This window comes from Megascapheus bottae, chromosome 17, assembly GCF_031878675.1.
Source record: "Megascapheus bottae isolate mThoBot1 chromosome 17, mThoBot2.hap1, whole genome shotgun sequence".
Lineage (NCBI taxonomy): Eukaryota > Metazoa > Chordata > Mammalia > Rodentia > Geomyidae > Megascapheus > Megascapheus bottae.
In genome coordinates, this window is record NC_143525.1 from 677,511 (window position 1) to 695,688 (window position 18,178).

The 18,178-nt window shown below is 51.8% G+C and overlaps 1 protein-coding gene across 1 annotated transcript in view; it reads right to left on the reverse strand.

The window, feature by feature from the left end:
• Positions 1-2,782, reverse strand: part of Atp2a3 (ATPase sarcoplasmic/endoplasmic reticulum Ca2+ transporting 3) — a 33,260-nt gene extending 30,478 nt beyond the window's left edge. The window contains exon 1 of the mRNA XM_090349330.1: positions 2,619-2,782. Coding sequence (XP_090205456.1) covers positions 2,619-2,736 — 118 coding nt within the window. The 5' untranslated portion in view covers positions 2,737-2,782. The remainder of the gene's footprint in view (positions 1-2,618) is intronic.
• Between the last annotated feature and the right edge of the window lie 15,396 nt (positions 2,783-18,178).

Genomic DNA, 18,178 nt, shown 5'->3' on the forward strand with positions numbered 1-18,178 from the left:
AGGGCTGGGAATGTGGCTTAGTGGTAGAGTGCTTGCCTAGCATGCATGAAGCCCTGGGTTCCATTCCTCAGTACCATATAAACAGAAAAAGCCGGAAACGGTGCTGTGGCTCAAGTGGTAGAGTACTAGCCTTGAGAAAGCTCAAGAACAGGGCCAAAGCCCCAGGATTGGCGGGCATGCACACATGGACACACACACACAATTAATGAAAATGAATGGAACCAGATATGGTGGCATGTGCCAGTAATCTCAGCATTGAGGAGGCTAATGTCTGGGCTACACAGTGAGCCCAAATAAATAATAAACAAGTAGATGAAAAAAATGTAAATGAACTTGATTTAAAAGATGCCAATGCCCCCACGCGTCTGCTCTGCTGGCGCTGTGTGAATCCATTCCCAGTGCCAGGCAAAGGAGGCATTTCATGAGTATAGGGAGTCTGAGCTGGCACAGTCTGGCAGACTCACTGGCTAGGCCACCTAGACTCTGAGGTTAGAGGGAGTGGGGAGGGGAGGGTGAGAGCTAACCCCCACTTCTATTTTCACCAAGTCCCAGGGAGAATTTGCAAACTTTAGGACTTAAGCAAATGACTGCCTTGTGGTTTCCAGTGCTAACGACAGTGCAGGTGCACAGATGCCTGGGGGGAGGGGGAGAACACTCATCCCTGGGGTGTCCCTTCACCCGCAGCCCCACCTACTCTACCACTCGGGTTCTGACTTGGCTGCCTGCCCACCTCATCTGCTGCAGCCGGAGACGTGATCTCACCCAAGAAGCACAAACAACCCAAAGAAATGGTCCTACCCAGGTGCTGGGGCCTCTCACCTGCAATCCTAGCCACTCAGAAGGCTGAGATCTGTGGGTCCTGGTTCAAAGCCAGCCCTGAGTAGAAAAGTCCATGAGACTCTTATGTCCAATTAATCAGCAAAAGACCAGAAGTGGAGGGGTGGTTCAAGTGGTAAAGCACCAGCCTTGGCTAAAAAAGCTAAGCCACAGTACCAGGAGAGAGAGGGAGGTGGGTCTCACTGTAAGTGGAAGAGCAAGACCCAGAGAGACTGAAGGCTGGACCAGGATTATGGGGCCACAGAGGGTCCAGGCTAGGGAAGGAAGGGGTCAACCCATCTCGGAGGCTCTGGTAACAGAGGCACTACTCAAGCCACCTCCCTAGGCAGTACAGCGCTGATGGACAGCATAGGGCAGCTGGCTCTCCACGGTGTCTTGTCACATAGTAGGTGTTCAATGGACACGAGTTTTTATTTTCATACCGGAGCCTAGCAATGCTCTCAACCCTTCCAGCACACAGCACTTCCTCTGGACCCACACCACCATCTTTAACCAGGGCCAGTACATAGACCTGGGGTGGGGATGGGGGGGCTCACAGGACCTCCCAGAGCCTCACCAGGATAAAATGCCGAGCAGGGGCCAGGGGGCAGCCTCACTCCCCCAGTGGAGACACAGTAGAGTCCAGCTAGAACCAGGGATTCAGCCAGGGTCTTGTGGGAACAGGGTCTGTGACTCCCGGGACAGAAGCGAGGGCTGCGCCTCCAGCCTTCCGTGGAGCCAGGCTAGAGGTCCCCGCATCGCCGGAGGTGGGAGAGGGACCCCAGCTCTGCCCCAGGCCCAGCCGGCCCTGTCCTCCCAAAGCTGAGGACGCCTTTCCTGCCAAGTCATTAAAGGGGGATATTAAATAATATTTATCTCCCCGGTTCCTCCCACAGCTTGCCTAAATATAGCAACTAATTTTTTTTCTGGAAAAAGGATTTCTGCTTCAGAAAGATAATATTTACATAAGAGGTGGTTTTCATAAACCAATACAAACCCCAAAGCGCCTTTTCTGACAGCTCTTCATAATTTCCCACCCGGCCTGAGCGCCTGGGGTGGCGGGGCGGAGAAAGGGCGAGGCCCGGCGTCCCCGCGCGCGTCCCCGCAGGCTCCTCTCCCCGCAGGCAGGCGGACGGGAAGCGCGCGGGGCGCAGGGGCAGCGGGTCCAGCCCAGAGGTCCACCGGCCGGAGGCTGCTCCAGTTCCAGCCTCCGCCGCGGAGCCTCCAGCCTCCACGTCTGGTCCGCAGTGCCGGCTGGGCGGCTCCGGCGGGGAGGCTTCCTCCAGGTCCCCAGCCAAGGGCCCCTCTGGGAAGCCCCCCCAACCCCTGAGGTCCCCGATCGGCCGCCCCAGGACGCTGGGGCTCCCGCCACAGCAGTGCATTGCGCCCCTGGTCTCCGCCAGCCACATCCGCCCCCGGGGCAGAAAGAGGAAGAGCCGGGCAGAGGCGGGGGACGGGGGCGCTCGGGCAGGCTGCGCCTCGGGGCGGGGGGCGCCGGGCTAGGGTCGGGGAGCGCCAGGCCGGGCGCTGCCCCAGGCGGTACCCGCAGGCGTGGCGGCCGCACCTGCCCGGACGGGCGGGGTTCGGGGTGGGGGGCAGAGGAGCACGGAACGGGCGCCAGGGCGCGAGGGGCGAGCCGGGCCGGGGCGCGGGGCCGGAGGGCGCCGACCCCAGCCCGAGCCGCCCCACGCCCGGGGACGGCGCGGCCCCCCGCGCCGGCCGAGCCTCCGCCCCGGCTTCCGGAGCCCCGCTTCCTGCCCGGCCGCGCGTCCGCGGGGCGCTCCCCGCCCGGGCCCGCTCACCGTTGGGGCCGTGGCGCTCCCGCGCGCCGGTGACCTGCGCGGGGCTCAGGCCGCGCTCGGCGCTCACGGAGAAGCGGCGCAGCACGTCGGCGGCCGCGAGCAGGTGCGCCTCCTCCATGCCGCCCGCCGGCCGGCCGGCCGCCACCTGTCCGGGGCTACTGCGCCGGGCGCGGGCCGCAGCTCGGGCGGGCGCCGTGCGAGGCCATGTCCGCGCCGGGACCTTCCCCGACGGCAGTGGCGGCGAGCGCGGCCCGCGCCAGGATGCGGCGCCCGGGGCGCCCTCCCCGGGGCGGGGCGGCGCGGGGCCCGCCCGCACCCACACCCCTTCCGGCCGCCCTCCGAGCCGCGGCCCCGCCCCGCCGCCCGCCCGCCGGCCCGGAGGGGACACTGAGGCTGGGGCCGGAGGGGGCGGCACCGCGAGCCCCGGGGCCCCGGGGAGCAAGGAAGGAAAGCTACGCGTCCCGACCAATCCGCGCAGCCCGAGTGGGATCTAGAGGCAGCCCGAAACCTGCGGCTAAACGGGTTCCCGAGGACGCGGCCCGGTGCCGTCGGGCGTCTCCATCCCGTCCCCGGACGGCCTGCGAGGACGGCTGCTCCTCCTGGTCCAGAGCGGAGGAGGGAAAGCCGGCTCGGCCCGGCGAGGGGCCGGGCTCAGAGGCCCTGGCCCCGGGGGGAGGGTGGAACAGACGGCCCCACTCCAGCATGTACTGGAGGGGATCCAGAGCAGATGAGGAGGCTGTGAGGAGGCGGAAGGTCCAGCCTGATGGGATCACGGCCCCTCGGAAGGCCCGACGCGGGCTGGACCGCCCAGGAGCCGGGGTTCCAGTGTGGCTGTGCGCGCCGCCGCTGCAGGCTCAGCCTGGGTCGCTTGACCTGAGCCCCAGCTCCCCGGCTGCACTGGCCCTCCTCTTTATCCTGCCTCCACCCCTCCCCACTCTGCCGCACACTAAGGAGGGTTGGCGGGTTCACTCAGCAGCTCTGCGAGGGTTTGGGGGGGGGTCACCCTGAGCCAGGGCTCAGTTGTGTCTTCTTAAGCCTGTGCTGTCTTTTGGATCTGAAGTCCAGTATCCCCAGGTGCTGTCACCCTGGCCTTTCCCCTCCTGCACCACATCACACAGACACAACACATCACAAGACGCCTAGCCTGCGAAGGGGGAAAATAGCAGGCAGGCCTAGGCTGGGGACAGAACCCAGAGCTCTCCATTCGAGACGACCTTCCCAGAAACACGAAGCCAAAGAAACTCAAGCCGCCAGACTCTCCTCCTCTCTCAGAGACAAACATCCTGGGGTCTGACTTCACCCAAGCCACTCCCACTGCACCCACCCTTCGCGCTGAGCGGGTCACTTGCTAGCAGGTAGGGCCAGAAGGACTGATTGTTTGCTCTGTCTGCCTGGCCCTTGCTTCCTTCCTTTCTCCTGCCTACCCCAGCCTACCTCCAAATCACAAGCAGTAGAGCAGCTGTGGCTCCTGCCTGGTGGGCTGGTATGCCATCAGTGTCCACTGCTCAAACTGCTCCTATCACAACCTCTGGACATTCTCAACTCCCACCAAATCACATGCAGCCACGCTCACTCCCATACCTGCTCAGGTACTTGTCTGTCCCCAGTTATGTCCTCTGTCTGTTTCTGGACAAGCAGCTGGTGGCAGAATTAAATGAACACAGGCAAGCTGCCTACAGAACAAGTCTATCTTGTTCATCTCCAAGCAGCCATGAACTCAGACCTCCAAACCTGGCACCCAGCTCTTCCCAAGAGGCCCATAGGAGCAGATGGTGGTAGAACACACTGCAGACACCTGCTTGGATGCTTTACCAGGGAACCAGGATGGCACTGGGAAAAGGCAGATCTTCCCTAGAAGGAACTGGACACAGGAAGATGAGGATGTTGCAGGCAGTCCAGAGTAGCACAAGTCACAAGTTGAAGAGGGCGGGGGGCTCAATTATTTGCTAAGGATAGAGATCCAGTCCCTCACTGACTGGCAAACCACAGAGTGGGAGCAGGAGTCAGGAGAGCAGGTCCAAGAAGCATGGTGCACACACAAGAATTTCCCTGGATCTTGTATTGAAAACGATTTTATTTTTCATTTTAAAGGTGATGTGCAGAGGGGTTACAGTTACATAAGTAAGGTAATGAGTACTTTTTTTTAACAGTGTTACCCTCTCCCTTATTTTCACTTTCCACTTCCTCCCAAGTTCATTTCCAACATAGTGTCTACAAAGTATCACCATTTATGTGATCTCCCTTCCCTTCTGCAGATCAGATAAATTTATATACAAGACAAGAGGTACAGAAATAAAACACGGTGACAACAGTACATAAACCAAAAGGGAAAAGAAAAGCAAACAATACATTATAAAAACCTTGGGCCGGAGTTTGGCCTAGTGGTAGAGTGCTTGCCTAGCATGCACGAAGACCCAGGTTCAATTTGTCCATACCACATACATAGAAAAGCCAGAAGTGGTGCTGTGGCTCAAGTGGTAGGGCTCCAGCCTTGAGAAAGCACAAAGTCAGTGCTTAGGCCCTGAAGGCCCAGGACTGGCAAAAAGAAACAACAACAAAAAAACACCTCTCGTTTCCATTTCTTGGAGCTCATTTTGTTAAGCTTCATTTTATATGGTCCTATGCACCTAGTGATTAAGCTGTTGGGATCCTCTGCTAAGAATACCATAGACATAATCTCATTATGAGGGAAACCTGCAGCCTTATGTAATGGTGATGCTATAGGCCCAGGGCCCTCCTCTCTAGCAGCTTAGAAAGCGCTACACAAACAACACCAAGCCCCAATTAGGGCAGTAAATAACTAGTTTCTACCCCTTTACCTTGGGATGGCACTCCCCTGGGTAGCCATAAACCATTTGGGCCACAGCATCTCCCCAAAGTGACCTTCAGGTCTGAACAACCACAGACCCCTTTTCTACCATTTGGACAGTATCCATAAATCCTGGCCCGCCATGTGAAGCCCCTAGTCCTCGCGTCCACCCTAGAATCTCCTCCTCCTCTCTACCCCCCAAACCCCACAGGTTATATAGGTCACCCCTGTACCTGGATGTCTGGGTGTCTGTGTGGTTATTGGCAAAATCTGTAATTATCGAATACTATGTTTCTTTGAGTCTGGCTTGCTTTGCTTAATATATTTTTCCCCAGGTCCTTCCATTTCCCTATCAATGGGGCAATGTCATTCTTTCCAATGAAAGCGCAGAAATTTGCATCTCTACCACGTTTTTTTTTTTTGGCAGGGGGAGGTGGGTCATGGGGCTTGAACTAGGCCTGGGCATTTTCCCTGATCTCTTCAGCTCCAGGCTACCTGCCCTATCCTTGAGCCAAGCCCCACTTCCCGTTTTCTAGAGGTTAATTGGAGATAAGAGTCTCAGGTCCTTTTGTGGCCTGGCTAGCTTTGAACCTTGATCCTCAGATCTCAACCTCCTGAGTAGCTAGGATTACAGGTGTGACTCACCACACCCAGCTCCTCTATCACATTTTGCCTGTATATCACATTTCTTTTCTTTTTCTGTTTTTTTTTTTTTTTCTGGTCCTGGGGCTTGAACGTGGGACCTAGGCTCTGCCCCTGAGCCTCTGTGCTCAAGGCTAGCACTCCACCACTTGAGCTACCGCACCATTTCTGATTTTTTCTGTTTATGTGGTACTGAGGAATCGAACCCAAGGCTTCATGAATGTTAGGCAAACACTCTACCACCAAGCCACATCTCCAGCCCCATACCACATTTTCTTTTTCTTTTTCCTATTTTTTTTTTTTGCCAGTCCTGGGCTTGAGGTCAGGGCCTGAGCACTGTTCTTGGACTTTCTCAAGACTACAACTCTACCACTTGAGCCTCAGCACCACTTCCGGCTTTTTCTATGTATATAGTACTGAGGAATCAAACCCAGGTCTTCGTGCATGCTAGGCAAGCACTCTACCACTAGGCCAAATTCCGGCCCATACCACATTTTCTTGATCTATTCATCTGAGGGGCATCTGGGTTGGTTCCATATCTTAGCTGTGGTAAACAATGCTGCAATGAACATGGTTGTGCTGGTAGCTTTAGTGGGGCCTTGTTTCTGTGGTCATTTGCATAAATGCCCAAGAGTCCAGTCTCTGGGTCATAGGAGAGCTTTATGTTTAGTTTTTTGAAGAACCTCCAAACTGCTTTCCAGAGTGGTTGAACAAGTTTACATTCCCACGAACAGTGTAGTAGCATTTCCTTTGGGCCACATCCCTGCCAGAATCTGTCATTATTATTTTTCTTGATAATGGGCATTCTAATTAGAGTGCTGTGGAATCTCAATGTCATTTTGATTTGCATTTCTTTAATAGCCAGAAACATTGAACATTGACCATTCTTCTTTCTTCTTCACAGAAGTGTTTCTCTTTAAGTTATTTCTTTGAGGATTTGTTTCTGGCGGTTTTAATTTATTAGCTCTAAGTATATTTTAGATATTGAGGCCTTTGTCTGTTAGTAAAGATCTGTTAGCTGTCTAACAGATCCAACAGATCTGTCTGTGTGCTTTCTATTTATTTTGTTAGCTATGTCCTTTGCCATGCAGAAACTCTGCAATTTCATGCAATCCCGTTTTTCTATCCTTTCTTTGATATTTTGTGTTTCTGGGTCTTTATTTAGGATTTAAAGACCCAGAAATGAACCCACAGACGTTTGATAAGGGAGCCAAAACACAGGATGGAAGAAAGACAGCCTCTTCAACGAATGGTCTTATACATGTGTAGAAAAGCTCTAACTGAAGTTAGAGCCTGGTATATCACCCTGCCCCAGAATTAATTCCAAATGGATCAAAATCCTCAATTTAAGATCAGATACCCTGAGAATATTACAGGAAGGGATAAAGGAAACACTGGGGCTCCTTGGCACAGGTTGAAACTTCCTAAATAAAGATCCAGAAATACAACAAACCAAAGAAAGGCTTGAAGACTTTAAAACAATGTAATAATGGCTTCTAGAAAACTCTCCCATGCGACAGGTGCTGGAGGCTCATGCCAGTAGCCCTAATTTCTCAGGAGGCTGAGCTCTAAGGATTGTGGTTCAAATCCAGCCTGGGGAAAAAAGTCCATGAAACTCTTATCTCCAGTTAACCAGCAAAAAGTTGAAGTGTAGTTATAGGTTATGTGGTAGACCGCCTTGAGCAAAAGGCCCTGAGCTCAAGCTGCAGTATCAGTACACACACACACACACACACACACACACACACACAACCAAAAACAGCAACGACAATAACACCCTCAGAAGTCTCCTGTGGTGTTGGTATGGGAAAAGGACTGCCAGGGAGAGGTGAATCTGTGTTGAAGAAGCTGAAGAGCTGGGCCAAGGCAAATCTGGGGCTCTGGTGGACATTCTTCACTAATGGTTCTGAGTTGGGCCGGGCAAGGTGAGAAATCACACACTGTCCACTGGCTTTAGCTGCTAGGTGTGGGGAAGATCTCAGTACTGAAGCCTAACCTAGATGGAACCTAAGCCATCGACTGTAGAAGGCTTAAGCCCTTGCTTAAGGATTGTGCCTAGAAGCCTGGTATTTGGACCACGGTTCATGAGCACTGGTGATGCTGACACCCCTTCCCTTTGTGGCTCTGCCATCTTCAGTGTGGTTGAGGTCACCACCTACAGCCTCAAGCAAGGGTAAGGAAAAGGAACATGGAGGTGGCACTGGAGGACCCGGAGGTGATAAGGTAATTTCTTCTCTCATTCCATGGGTCAGAATTCAGTGATATGTCCTCACTCAACTTCAAGAGAAGCTGAGAAGTTTAGTCTAGCTGCCTTCAGAAAGAAGAAAAATGGTTGGGGAATGGTCTCAGCCACATGGGGGATAATAAGCCTACTCCCAGGGCTCAGGATAATCTCGCCCTTTCCTCCCCAACCCCTGTGATTTCCATCGAATGAACCCAATTTCCTAGGTCCAGAGGTAAGTATATGACTGTCCTAGCCACAGCGAACCTACATTTCCCTGCTCACAGAGATTGGTAGGATCGGGAGGAACATATGACCAGAAGTTAGCCAATAAGAACGACTGACTTGGATTTTGTTGGAATGCTGAGGTAAATATTCTTACCACTAGTAACGTGGCAGCCCAACTAGTAGCTACTGAAGCCTGGATAGCCATCTTGTTAGGTTAGAAGTTGGATATACTCTGGTATCATATCCTTAAAACCCATCCCTCCCTTGAGAGGCTGAGTCAAAAATACCTTAAGTCTGAGATCAGCTTTGGCTACATGGTGCTAGGGCCAGCCCATGCTACAGGATGAGATTTTTATCTTACAAAGAAGTAAGGCACCAGTGGCTCATGTTAGGATCTTTGCTATGCAGGACACTGAGCTCTGGGTATCAGGGTTTGAAGCCGACCTGGACAGAAAATTCTTTGAGATTCCTATGTCCAATTAGACACCAAAAAGACAGAAGTGGAGGTGTGCCTTAATTAGGAGAGTCCCAGCCCTGGTCGCAAAACAAAACAAAAAAAGAATTACCTCCACTTTTTTGGTGTCAGTACGCTTGCTGGGATTGGGGATCTCTTGCTCTTGCTCAGCCTTCTCTGCCTCAGCTAGCATGGAACCTTGATCCTCAGATCTCAGCCTCCTGAAAAGCTATGGTGGTACCATAGCCACTGGTACCTGATAATATTTACCTCATTTGGGAATGAGGTGTAGCTCTGTGGCAAGTGCAAACCCCTGGGCTTAATTCCCAGCTACTACAAGGCATAAAAGCAATACAGTAATCACATCATTGAATTCTGCATCAATCCTGAGTAAGAGTTCCTGTTCTTCTCATTCCAGACCATTTAAATGTACTTCAGCTTATACATTTACATAGGACTAGATGTCCGAAGCAGAACTTTCATGCTTTGCTGTGGCCACCTTGAAACTGTCATTTATTTTGTACTGGTACTGAGACTTGAACTCATGGCCTCACACTCTTGGCTTTTTCACTAAAGGCTGGTACTTTACCAGTTGAGCTACAGTTCTACTTTGGCAGTTTTGCTGATTAATGGGAGATATAAATTTCCTAGACTTTCCTGCCTGGGCTGGTTTTGAACCTTGTTCCTAAGCTCTCAGCTGCCTGAATGGCTACAATTACAGGCATGAGCCATGAGGGACAGGCCTCAAAACTCTTCAAATTTAAATTTATCTCTGAACTGTGCTAGGTGAGTGAAGTAGGTGGGTGGTGAGACGTGTGTGAATGCAGGAGACTTGGGTCATTGCCAGATCACTTCTACTAGACCTCCTAGATTTGAGCATAAAAACCAGTGGGGAATGTGGGAACCCCATTTTCCATTTCTTGTTGACCCTGGGTTAGCCAGCCATCTAAGCATTAGGGGCTCCGGTGAGGTCCCAGGCAACCAGGTTACATCTGCAGTTCACTGTGAGCGCTGCCACCTGCAAGTCCCCATGGCCTCCCCCACCCACCCCTGTGAACCAGAACCAGTTTCAGGTAGGAAGAAGGCAATACAGAGGATGGAGGGTCCCTGGTACATCCCCTTCCTCACATTACTGCCGTGGAGGAACAAGCTATTTGCATTAAACTTGTTGGCACAAAAGGCCTCTTGCACCCTCGGGTCCTTTATCTTTTCATAACATGTTGGTAGCATGGGTCCCTAAGAACAAGTGAGATGCCAACAGCCTGTGTCACATTTGTGGCCAGTTGTGAGGCCTGAACTCAGGGCCTGGGCACTGTCACTGTACCTCTATGCTTAAGGTTAGTGCTCTACCACTTGAACCACAGCTCCATTTCTAGCTTTTTAGTGGTTACTTAGAGATAGAGTCTCATGTACTTTTCTGCCCTGGCTGACTTCAAACCTGATCTTAGCATCCTGAGTAGCTTAGATTGCAGGCATGAGATACTAGCACCCAGCTCTTGAACATTTTTTTTTTTTTTGCCAGTCCTGGGCTTGAGCTCAGGGCCTGACTCTGTCCTTGGACTTTCTCAAGGCTAGAGCTCTACCACTTGAGCCTCAGCACCACTTCCGGCTTTTTTTTTTTCTATGTATGTAGTACTGAGGAATCGAACCCGAGTCTTCATGCATGCTAGGCAAGCACTCTACCACTAGGCCAAACTCCTGGTCCCTGAACATTTTTTATTGCCTCTGACTGAGACTCCAAGAGATCAAGACCTAACCTCCTCATTGGGGAAACTGAGGCCCAGGGAAATGATGAGATTCAAAGAGGGACATGGAGCCAGAGAGGCCAAGTTCATCCCAGATGTCCCATTAGTCATAAGTTGACAACTTTCCTTAGAGTTTGGCTGCTGGTGCCTTTGCTGGGCCAGGACATGGAGGTAACCCTGTAAGGATGGTGGAGAATTGCTAGGTTTGTGTGGGGATCCCTATGCCCTGAGAAGGGTCCTCTCCAGGACAGTAGCAGGGAAGTTGAGCTTAGCTCAGGTGATGGAGGCTGGCTGGGAGAAAGGCCGGAGGCTGGGTTCTAACTTCTGTCCAATTCATTCAGCCACTCATCATTCAACCAGAAATATGTAGCATTGGTCCAGTATGCATCAGATTCAGTGCCAGGCCCTGTAGAGATGGACCTCCCCAAACCCCCAAGAGGGCAGCAAGCCATTGTAATCACAAGTAACCACACGTAGGGACAGACTGTAGGTTGGGCAGCCATGCCTGGGAAACCTGGCAGGCCCAGGTCAGGAGGTCAGGAGAGGTATCCTAGAGAAAGTAACACTTCTGAAACTAGAAGCAAGGAGGGAACAGTGTTCCTGACTGAAGGAATAGCCTGTGCAAACTTTGGAGAATGCCCTGTCCATTTTGTTCTACAGGCAATGGACAGTGCCTGCTCTGGAGAGGAGTGAGTGGCAAGCTGTCCCACCACTGACCCTTTGATGTGTAAGTGGGATTGCATCAATATGGATACAGCAGCCAGCCACGATCCCAGAACTAGGGAGGTGGAAACAGGAAGATCATGAGTTCAAGAAGAAAGTACCCAGCCCAGTAGATTTAGGCCTGGCCTTCTACTTGGAGGTGCAGCACCTGGTAAGCAGATGTGGTGTGGCACTCTCTCAGCCCTGAAGCCAAGCCCTGATTCTGAGTCTTGGGCCTGGGCCTGCTTGGAGAGGCCCTCAGGGAGGAATAGGAGGACTTGGGCTCCAGCTGCTCAGAGCCTGTAATACTCCATGCCTTCTCACACTTCAGGGAAGCAAAAGGGAAGATAGGGAGAGATGGTGACTTCCTGTTCTGGGAGGCCTGGGCAAACCAAAATAATCTGTGTGAAGCCACGCCCCTGGGGGATGTGACCTGACCAGATGCTAGAGCAGCTGGCACTTACCCAAAAGGGCTCTAAAAGAAAGATCACACGCCCCCCCCCCCCGAAAAGAGAGAGATACCCCATGAGCCTACATGGGGCTACTGATTTCCAAAACCCATTTCTTGCTCTCTTAGCACCAAGAGAGCAAGAACTCTCCTCTTCCTCCTCCTTGCAGGAAAGCAAGTGGGCCAGACCTTGCATGGAATACCGTGGCCCTCCAATCTGGAATCTGGATTGGAGGTTAATCAGTAGTTAGAGAGCTAGCCACATCTTTTCTAACACCTTACCCCACACTTTCAAATAAGCTTTGCCTCTGCTTTGACTTATTTGGGCCTTGAACTTGGATCCTGGGTGCCACAGCACCACTTCTGGTTTTCTGGTGATTAATTGGACATAAGAGTGGCACCGAATTTCCAGCCTGGGCCCGCTTTGAATCGCAACCCTGAGATCTCAGCCTCCTGAGTAGCCAGGATTACACATGCGAGCTACCAGTGCCCAAATGCTTTGACTCATCTCCTAATTCTTTACTCAGTGTAGAGAAGAAAAGGACCCAAGATCCTCAGACCTACGTCACAAGTACTTTGTTCTGGATCCTTTGGTTTGGGGATCCCTTGGGGTAAGGTTCTTCTGCACCCATCAGGGTTCCAAGGCCAAGGACCCCACGAGTCTGGAACCTTCTTCCCACCCTCGGCTCCTGGTGGAGATTCTACCCAGCCTCACCTTCTCTTGGCTGCCCCCTCACCACTTCCTATAGTCTGGCCACGCCTGATGCACCACCCCCAGCAGAAGATCTAGTCTCTGGAGCTTTGCTGAAGCTCACCCTGGATGGAGCCTCCCTCTCGCTTGCAGCAAAATACTCAGCCTGCCCTGCTCCTCCTCCTTTTCCCTCCTCCCCCGAGAGTAGACACCCCGTGTGCTCCTTCCTGCCCTGAGAAACAGAGACCAAGCAGCCTGCTGAGCCCAGGGAAGAGGGGTTGTCATCAAAGAAGAGCCTGGCTAAGGGCTGGTCCTGGGCACATGTGCAGTGAGGCCCAAGGAGCTTATTGCCTTTGTCTCTTGCATCCTTGGCCCACGCAAGCCCACAAAGGACAGGGCTGGACCACAGGCTTGCTGCTTACTCCTCAGCAGCTTGAAGTAACTTCCTGTTGTCACCCCCTTATCTCCCTGACCAGACTGAGGAAAGGAAGTTGTCCTCTCCCTCCCCCAGATAGACAGAGGCATCTCCAGGAGTTCAGGAAGGCGCAGCATGTCGAATGTCAAGAGGATGGGCTTGCTCCTTCTAGGCCTGCCTTCCTCTATCTGTCTGCTACGACTGTCCTTTTCCTAACACAGCCCTAGAGCTGCTTGCTCCCCTGTTCAAGAGCCTTCCAAAACTCCTTATGGCTTATCCCAAGAAAGATCAACTCCATCCTGGGAGTTTGGCCTAGTGGTTGAGTGCTTGCCTAGCATGCATGAAGCCCTGGGTTTGATTCCTCAGTACCACATACATAGAAAGAGCCGGAAGTGGTACTGTGGGCTCAGGTGGTAGAGTGCTAGCCTTGAGAAAGCCCAAGAATTGTGCTCAGGCCCTGAGTTCAAGCCACAGGACTGGCCAAAAAAAAAAAAAATCAACTCCGCCTCTCGTCCTTCAAGACCAAATGATCAACCTTATCTCATTCCCAGATCCTGTCACATTCACCAGTCTTTTCCTTATGTCCTCCAAAATGCCTTTGCCCATATTGCTACCTATCCTGAGAAACTCGTCGGTTTTTTTCTTCAAAATCCTCTAGGAAATCCCCTGCTTCTCCCAGGAACCAGTGCCCTGCACCTCTGTCTGCTTGAATTCTCATGGGCAGCCTCCAAATTGTCTCTCCTGGGAAGGCTGTGCATTCTCCCAGGCAGGTGCTGTGATTTCCACAGGGCTACCCCTGATGAGGCTCAGCAGAAAGTTGCCCCATAGGCTGGGGATGTCTGTTGGTAGAGGCTAGGTTTGCAGCCCTCAGGGTTTCATTTTAATACCCAGCCACTGGGCCAGGAGTTTAGCCGAGTGGTAGAGTACTTGCCTAGCATGCATGAAGCCCTGGGTTCAATTCCTTGATACTACATGCACAGAAAAAGCTGGAAGTGGTGCTGTGGCTCGAGTTGAGTAACGCTAGGTCAGTACCCAGGCCCTGGTTCAAGCCCCAGGAGTGGCAAAAAAAAGAAAAAATACCCAGCATCTGGTCAGTCTGGTAATCAACTTCCAAGCCTCTCAACGATGTTGGTTAAATGAACACAGGCAACACAATATGACAAGAAAAGTAAATCAAGTACCAATACTGAAAATAGTAGAAAAGTGAAAGAATGAGCATCCGTGTCCACGTGCTTGCATTGTTCTTAGTACACAATAGCTATGTTTATCAGACTTTGAACTCTCAATAGGCAGCAGGTTTAAGGCTCAGACAGGACCTGGAATTTGCTTCTGACTACATAATGTGCTAGACCCCCCCCCCCCCCCCCCCCCCCCGCCCCACCTGCCGAAAACGTTAGGCACAAGGGCACAATCCCTTAGCACCTTGGCAACAGGGGAGAGGCCTTACTGGGAAGCAAAGGCCTGAGCAGCCTGCCTGCAGGGCAGCTGGGTTAAACTAAAACACAAAACTCCTATTTGCCTTGGAAATTGTGCCTTAGGGAACAACTTGAAAAAGGAACTTGAAATGGGAACTATTTTCTTTAGAGGCTGTTGGAGAAACTGAGGGTCTGGCCCTGAGGGCAGGACTGGGGTGGGGGCGGAGGGTCAGCAGTACTAGGCAGAGGCTGCCTCTGGAGGCTATTGTCCTGCCAGGTACAAGCCTGACTGTGCAAGCTGGGGACTCCCTCCCCTCTGACTCATCTCACCTGAAGGGGACAGGACTGTGTCTGGAGCTCTAGATTCCTGGTAAGACCTTGCCCATTGGGCCCTCCAGGACCATGTGGCACCAGGCCTGGCCCTTTCCCTTGGCTCTCAGACTGTTTGTGGGCCTCCTGCCCACTGCTTGGAGTCATGGTTTCCATGACAGCACTGGCCATTCTCTTCCCCGAAACCCAGCTGTCCTGAGCTTCCCCTTCGGTGCCCTTTCGGGCTTTCTGCTCCAGCGATGCCAAGTCCACACGCCGGTGTTCCCTGTGTGGGCAGCCAGCCCAGCTCCCTGGGGATATCCTGCCATTGTGACCCAGCGCCTGAGCCCTGCATCTGCCAGGTTAGCCCTGGTGCTTTGAGTCCTTTCCAAGTCCTTAGGTGGAGCCTGGCAGCCGGGGAGAGATTAGGGAATGGCAGAGCCAGGCACTATGTCTAAGATATTTGAAGCCTGGGCAATGAACAGCCTCAGGGAAGAGGCTCTGTGACCCATCGCCCACCCCACGGGTGACCTTGGCATGTCCTCTATCTCTCTGGGCTCCCTCCTGCCTTAGCATAGAACATCAGGGGAGCATGTCACTCCCAGGGAAACTGGGACTGCTGGCTGTTCCAGGGCCTTGTGTGGAAAGGGAGCTACCCTGGGACTGGGTCATGTAGCTGCCAGCACCAGCACGCCATGAAAATGCCCAGATTTGCACACTGCATTCTATTTGCCTTAAATTCCTTGGAGCCTCATGCAAACAAGGGTCATTTGCATAATCAAATCAGCTCCTAAAGGCAGTTGCTGGGTAGGAAAGATGTCTTTGGGAGAGGTCCATGGGATTAACTCCTCCAGACAGGCCCAGGGCAGGTAGCACCATACTTCAGCTTTTGTGATTGTTTTGACACAGGGTCTTACCACAGTAGTCTCAGACTCAATCAGCTTGCCTCTACCACCCCTGTGCTGGGATGACAGACAAGGTCGGTCGGTTGGTCTGTCTGTCTGTTGGGTCAGTCGCTGTGCCTGGATCTTCACTTAATCCTTTCTTTCCTTTTCTAAAGAAGGTATTAAGTGGACCCGGAGTTTGGCCAAGTGGTAGAGTGCTTGCCCAGCAAGCACGAAGACCCTGGTTCAATTCCTCGGTACCACATACATAGAAAAAAGCCGGAAGTGGTGCTGAGGCTCAAGTGGTATAACTCTAGCCTTGAGAAAGTCCAAGGACAGTGCTCAGGCCCTGAGCCCAAGCCCAGGACTGGCAAAAAAAGAAAAAGAGGAAAAAAAAGAATGTATTAACTACAGTTAATACATGACAATGATCTCCCAGAGCCCCCTGCAGACAGGTGAAAAATCCGTGACTAGCAGCAGCATTAGATAGTCATCCCTTGTTATTTTGTGGTTCACTAACTGCTGCTTTGCAGATTTTCACCTATTACGCAAGAGAGACCACCAAGATAGGAAAGAGATCACTATGTTTTTGTCTGCTTGTTTTGCCAGCCTGGGGCTTGAACTCAGGGCCTAGGCACTGTCCTTGAGCTTTCTCAAGGCCAGCATTCTACCACATGAGCCATTGCACCACTTCCGGTTTTTTCTGTGTATGTGGTACTGAAGAATTAAACCCAGGGCTTTGTGCACACTAAGCAAGTACCCTATCACTAGGCCATGCTCCTCGCCCTTGTTTTGTTTTTTAAACCCACAATACAGCGAAGCTGTAATAAGTGAACTATGATATCTCAAAGGACAGCTGTGAACCCTTCTGTATACAACCTTTATTTACTTGCTTGTTGGTTTGTTTTTGGTCAATCATGGGGCTTGAACTCTGGGCCTGAGTGCTGACCCTGTGCTTTTTCAGCTCATGGCTAGTGCTCTACCACATTGAGCTGCAGCACCACTTCTGGTTTTCTGGTGGTTAATTTACAGATTAGAGTCTCATGGACTTTTGTGCCAAGGCTGGCTTTGAACCACGATCTTAAGATTTCAGCCACCTGAATTACCCAGGATTACAGGCGTGAGCTCCCGGGGCCCAGCTTGTACATCACCTTTATAATAATAATTAAAAAAACATGTTAGTGTATTTTTTTGCCAGTCCCAGGACTTGAATACAGTGCATGAGCACTGTCCTTGGGCTTTTTCCAGGCTAGAGCCCTGTGGCTTAAGCCACAGCACCATTTCCAACTTTGTGGTACTGAGGAATCAAACCCAGTTCTTTGTGCATGCTAGGCAAACACTCTTACCACTAGGCTAAACTCCCGGCCCCAATAATAATTTTTTTAAGGAATACATTAGCTATACAAGGTGGATTTTTTTTTTTGGGGGGGGTCATGGGACTTGAACTCTGGGCCTGGGTGCTGTCTCTGAGCTCTTCAGATCGAGGTTACTACCCTACCCCTTGAGCCACAGCCTCAGTTCCTGTTTTCTAGTGATTAATTGGAGATAAGAGTCTCACAGACTTTAGTGCCTGGGCTGGCTTTGAACCTTGATTCTCAGATCTCATTCCTGAGTAGCTAGGATTACAGGTGTGAGCCACCATGCCTGGCACAAGGTGGATTTTCACTGTAATATCTCCATACATGTATACAATATATTCCAATCAATCTCACCCTCTCCATCACTCTCTCTTCACTTGCCTTTAGAAGAGTATCTTCTACATGTTCCAAGAAGCAAAGACTACACACTGGACCACAGGAGAGCAGGCCTTTGCCCTTCTCTCTGGCCCCAGACCCTAGTCTTTACCATCGGGCTGTTCACAATGTTGGCAAGCTGTAGCAACAGCCATGTGGGTTGAACTCCTAACCTGACTGAGACTTGAAAGCCCTGCTTTTGGTCTCTGAATTATATAGCTTGTCAAAAAAAACCACCCCAAAATAAACTCTGGGGCCGGGAGTTTGGCCTAGTGGTAGAGTACTTGCATAGCATGCATGAAGACCTGGGTTTGATTCCTCGGTACCACATACATAGAGAAAGCCGGAAGTGGTGCTGTGGCTCAAGTGGTAGAGCTCTAGCCTTGAGAAAGCCCAAGGACAGTGCTCAGGCCCTAAGTTCAAGCCCTAGGACTGGTAAAAAAAAAAAAAAAAAAAAAAAAAAAAAAGCTTAAAAAACGTCTCTGAGAATGAACTGGGGTCTCTTTGGCTCCCAGTATATCTTTACACCCTAAGTCCCCAAGGGTACCCACCCTTGCTTAGGCCATTGGTTTTAGCTTCACTGTGTGACCTTGGAGACTGGAATTCTCTAAGCCTCAATTTTCTCCTTGTAATGTAGTGACATCAGGTTTTCAGATTCCAGGCCCAAAGTCCCAGGAGTTCCTAGTGAGGTCTGGCCAAGTACCACCATATGCAAAATACAGACACATGGTGAAGGGCAGAGAAAGGAGAGTGAGTACCCAGCAGCCTTGAGAAGATAGCCCTTCAGCACATCTCCAGTTGTCTTCAGAGGTGCAGGTGCTGGCCTCAGGTTAAGTGGGGAGAATTGGGGGTGGAGGTAAAGAA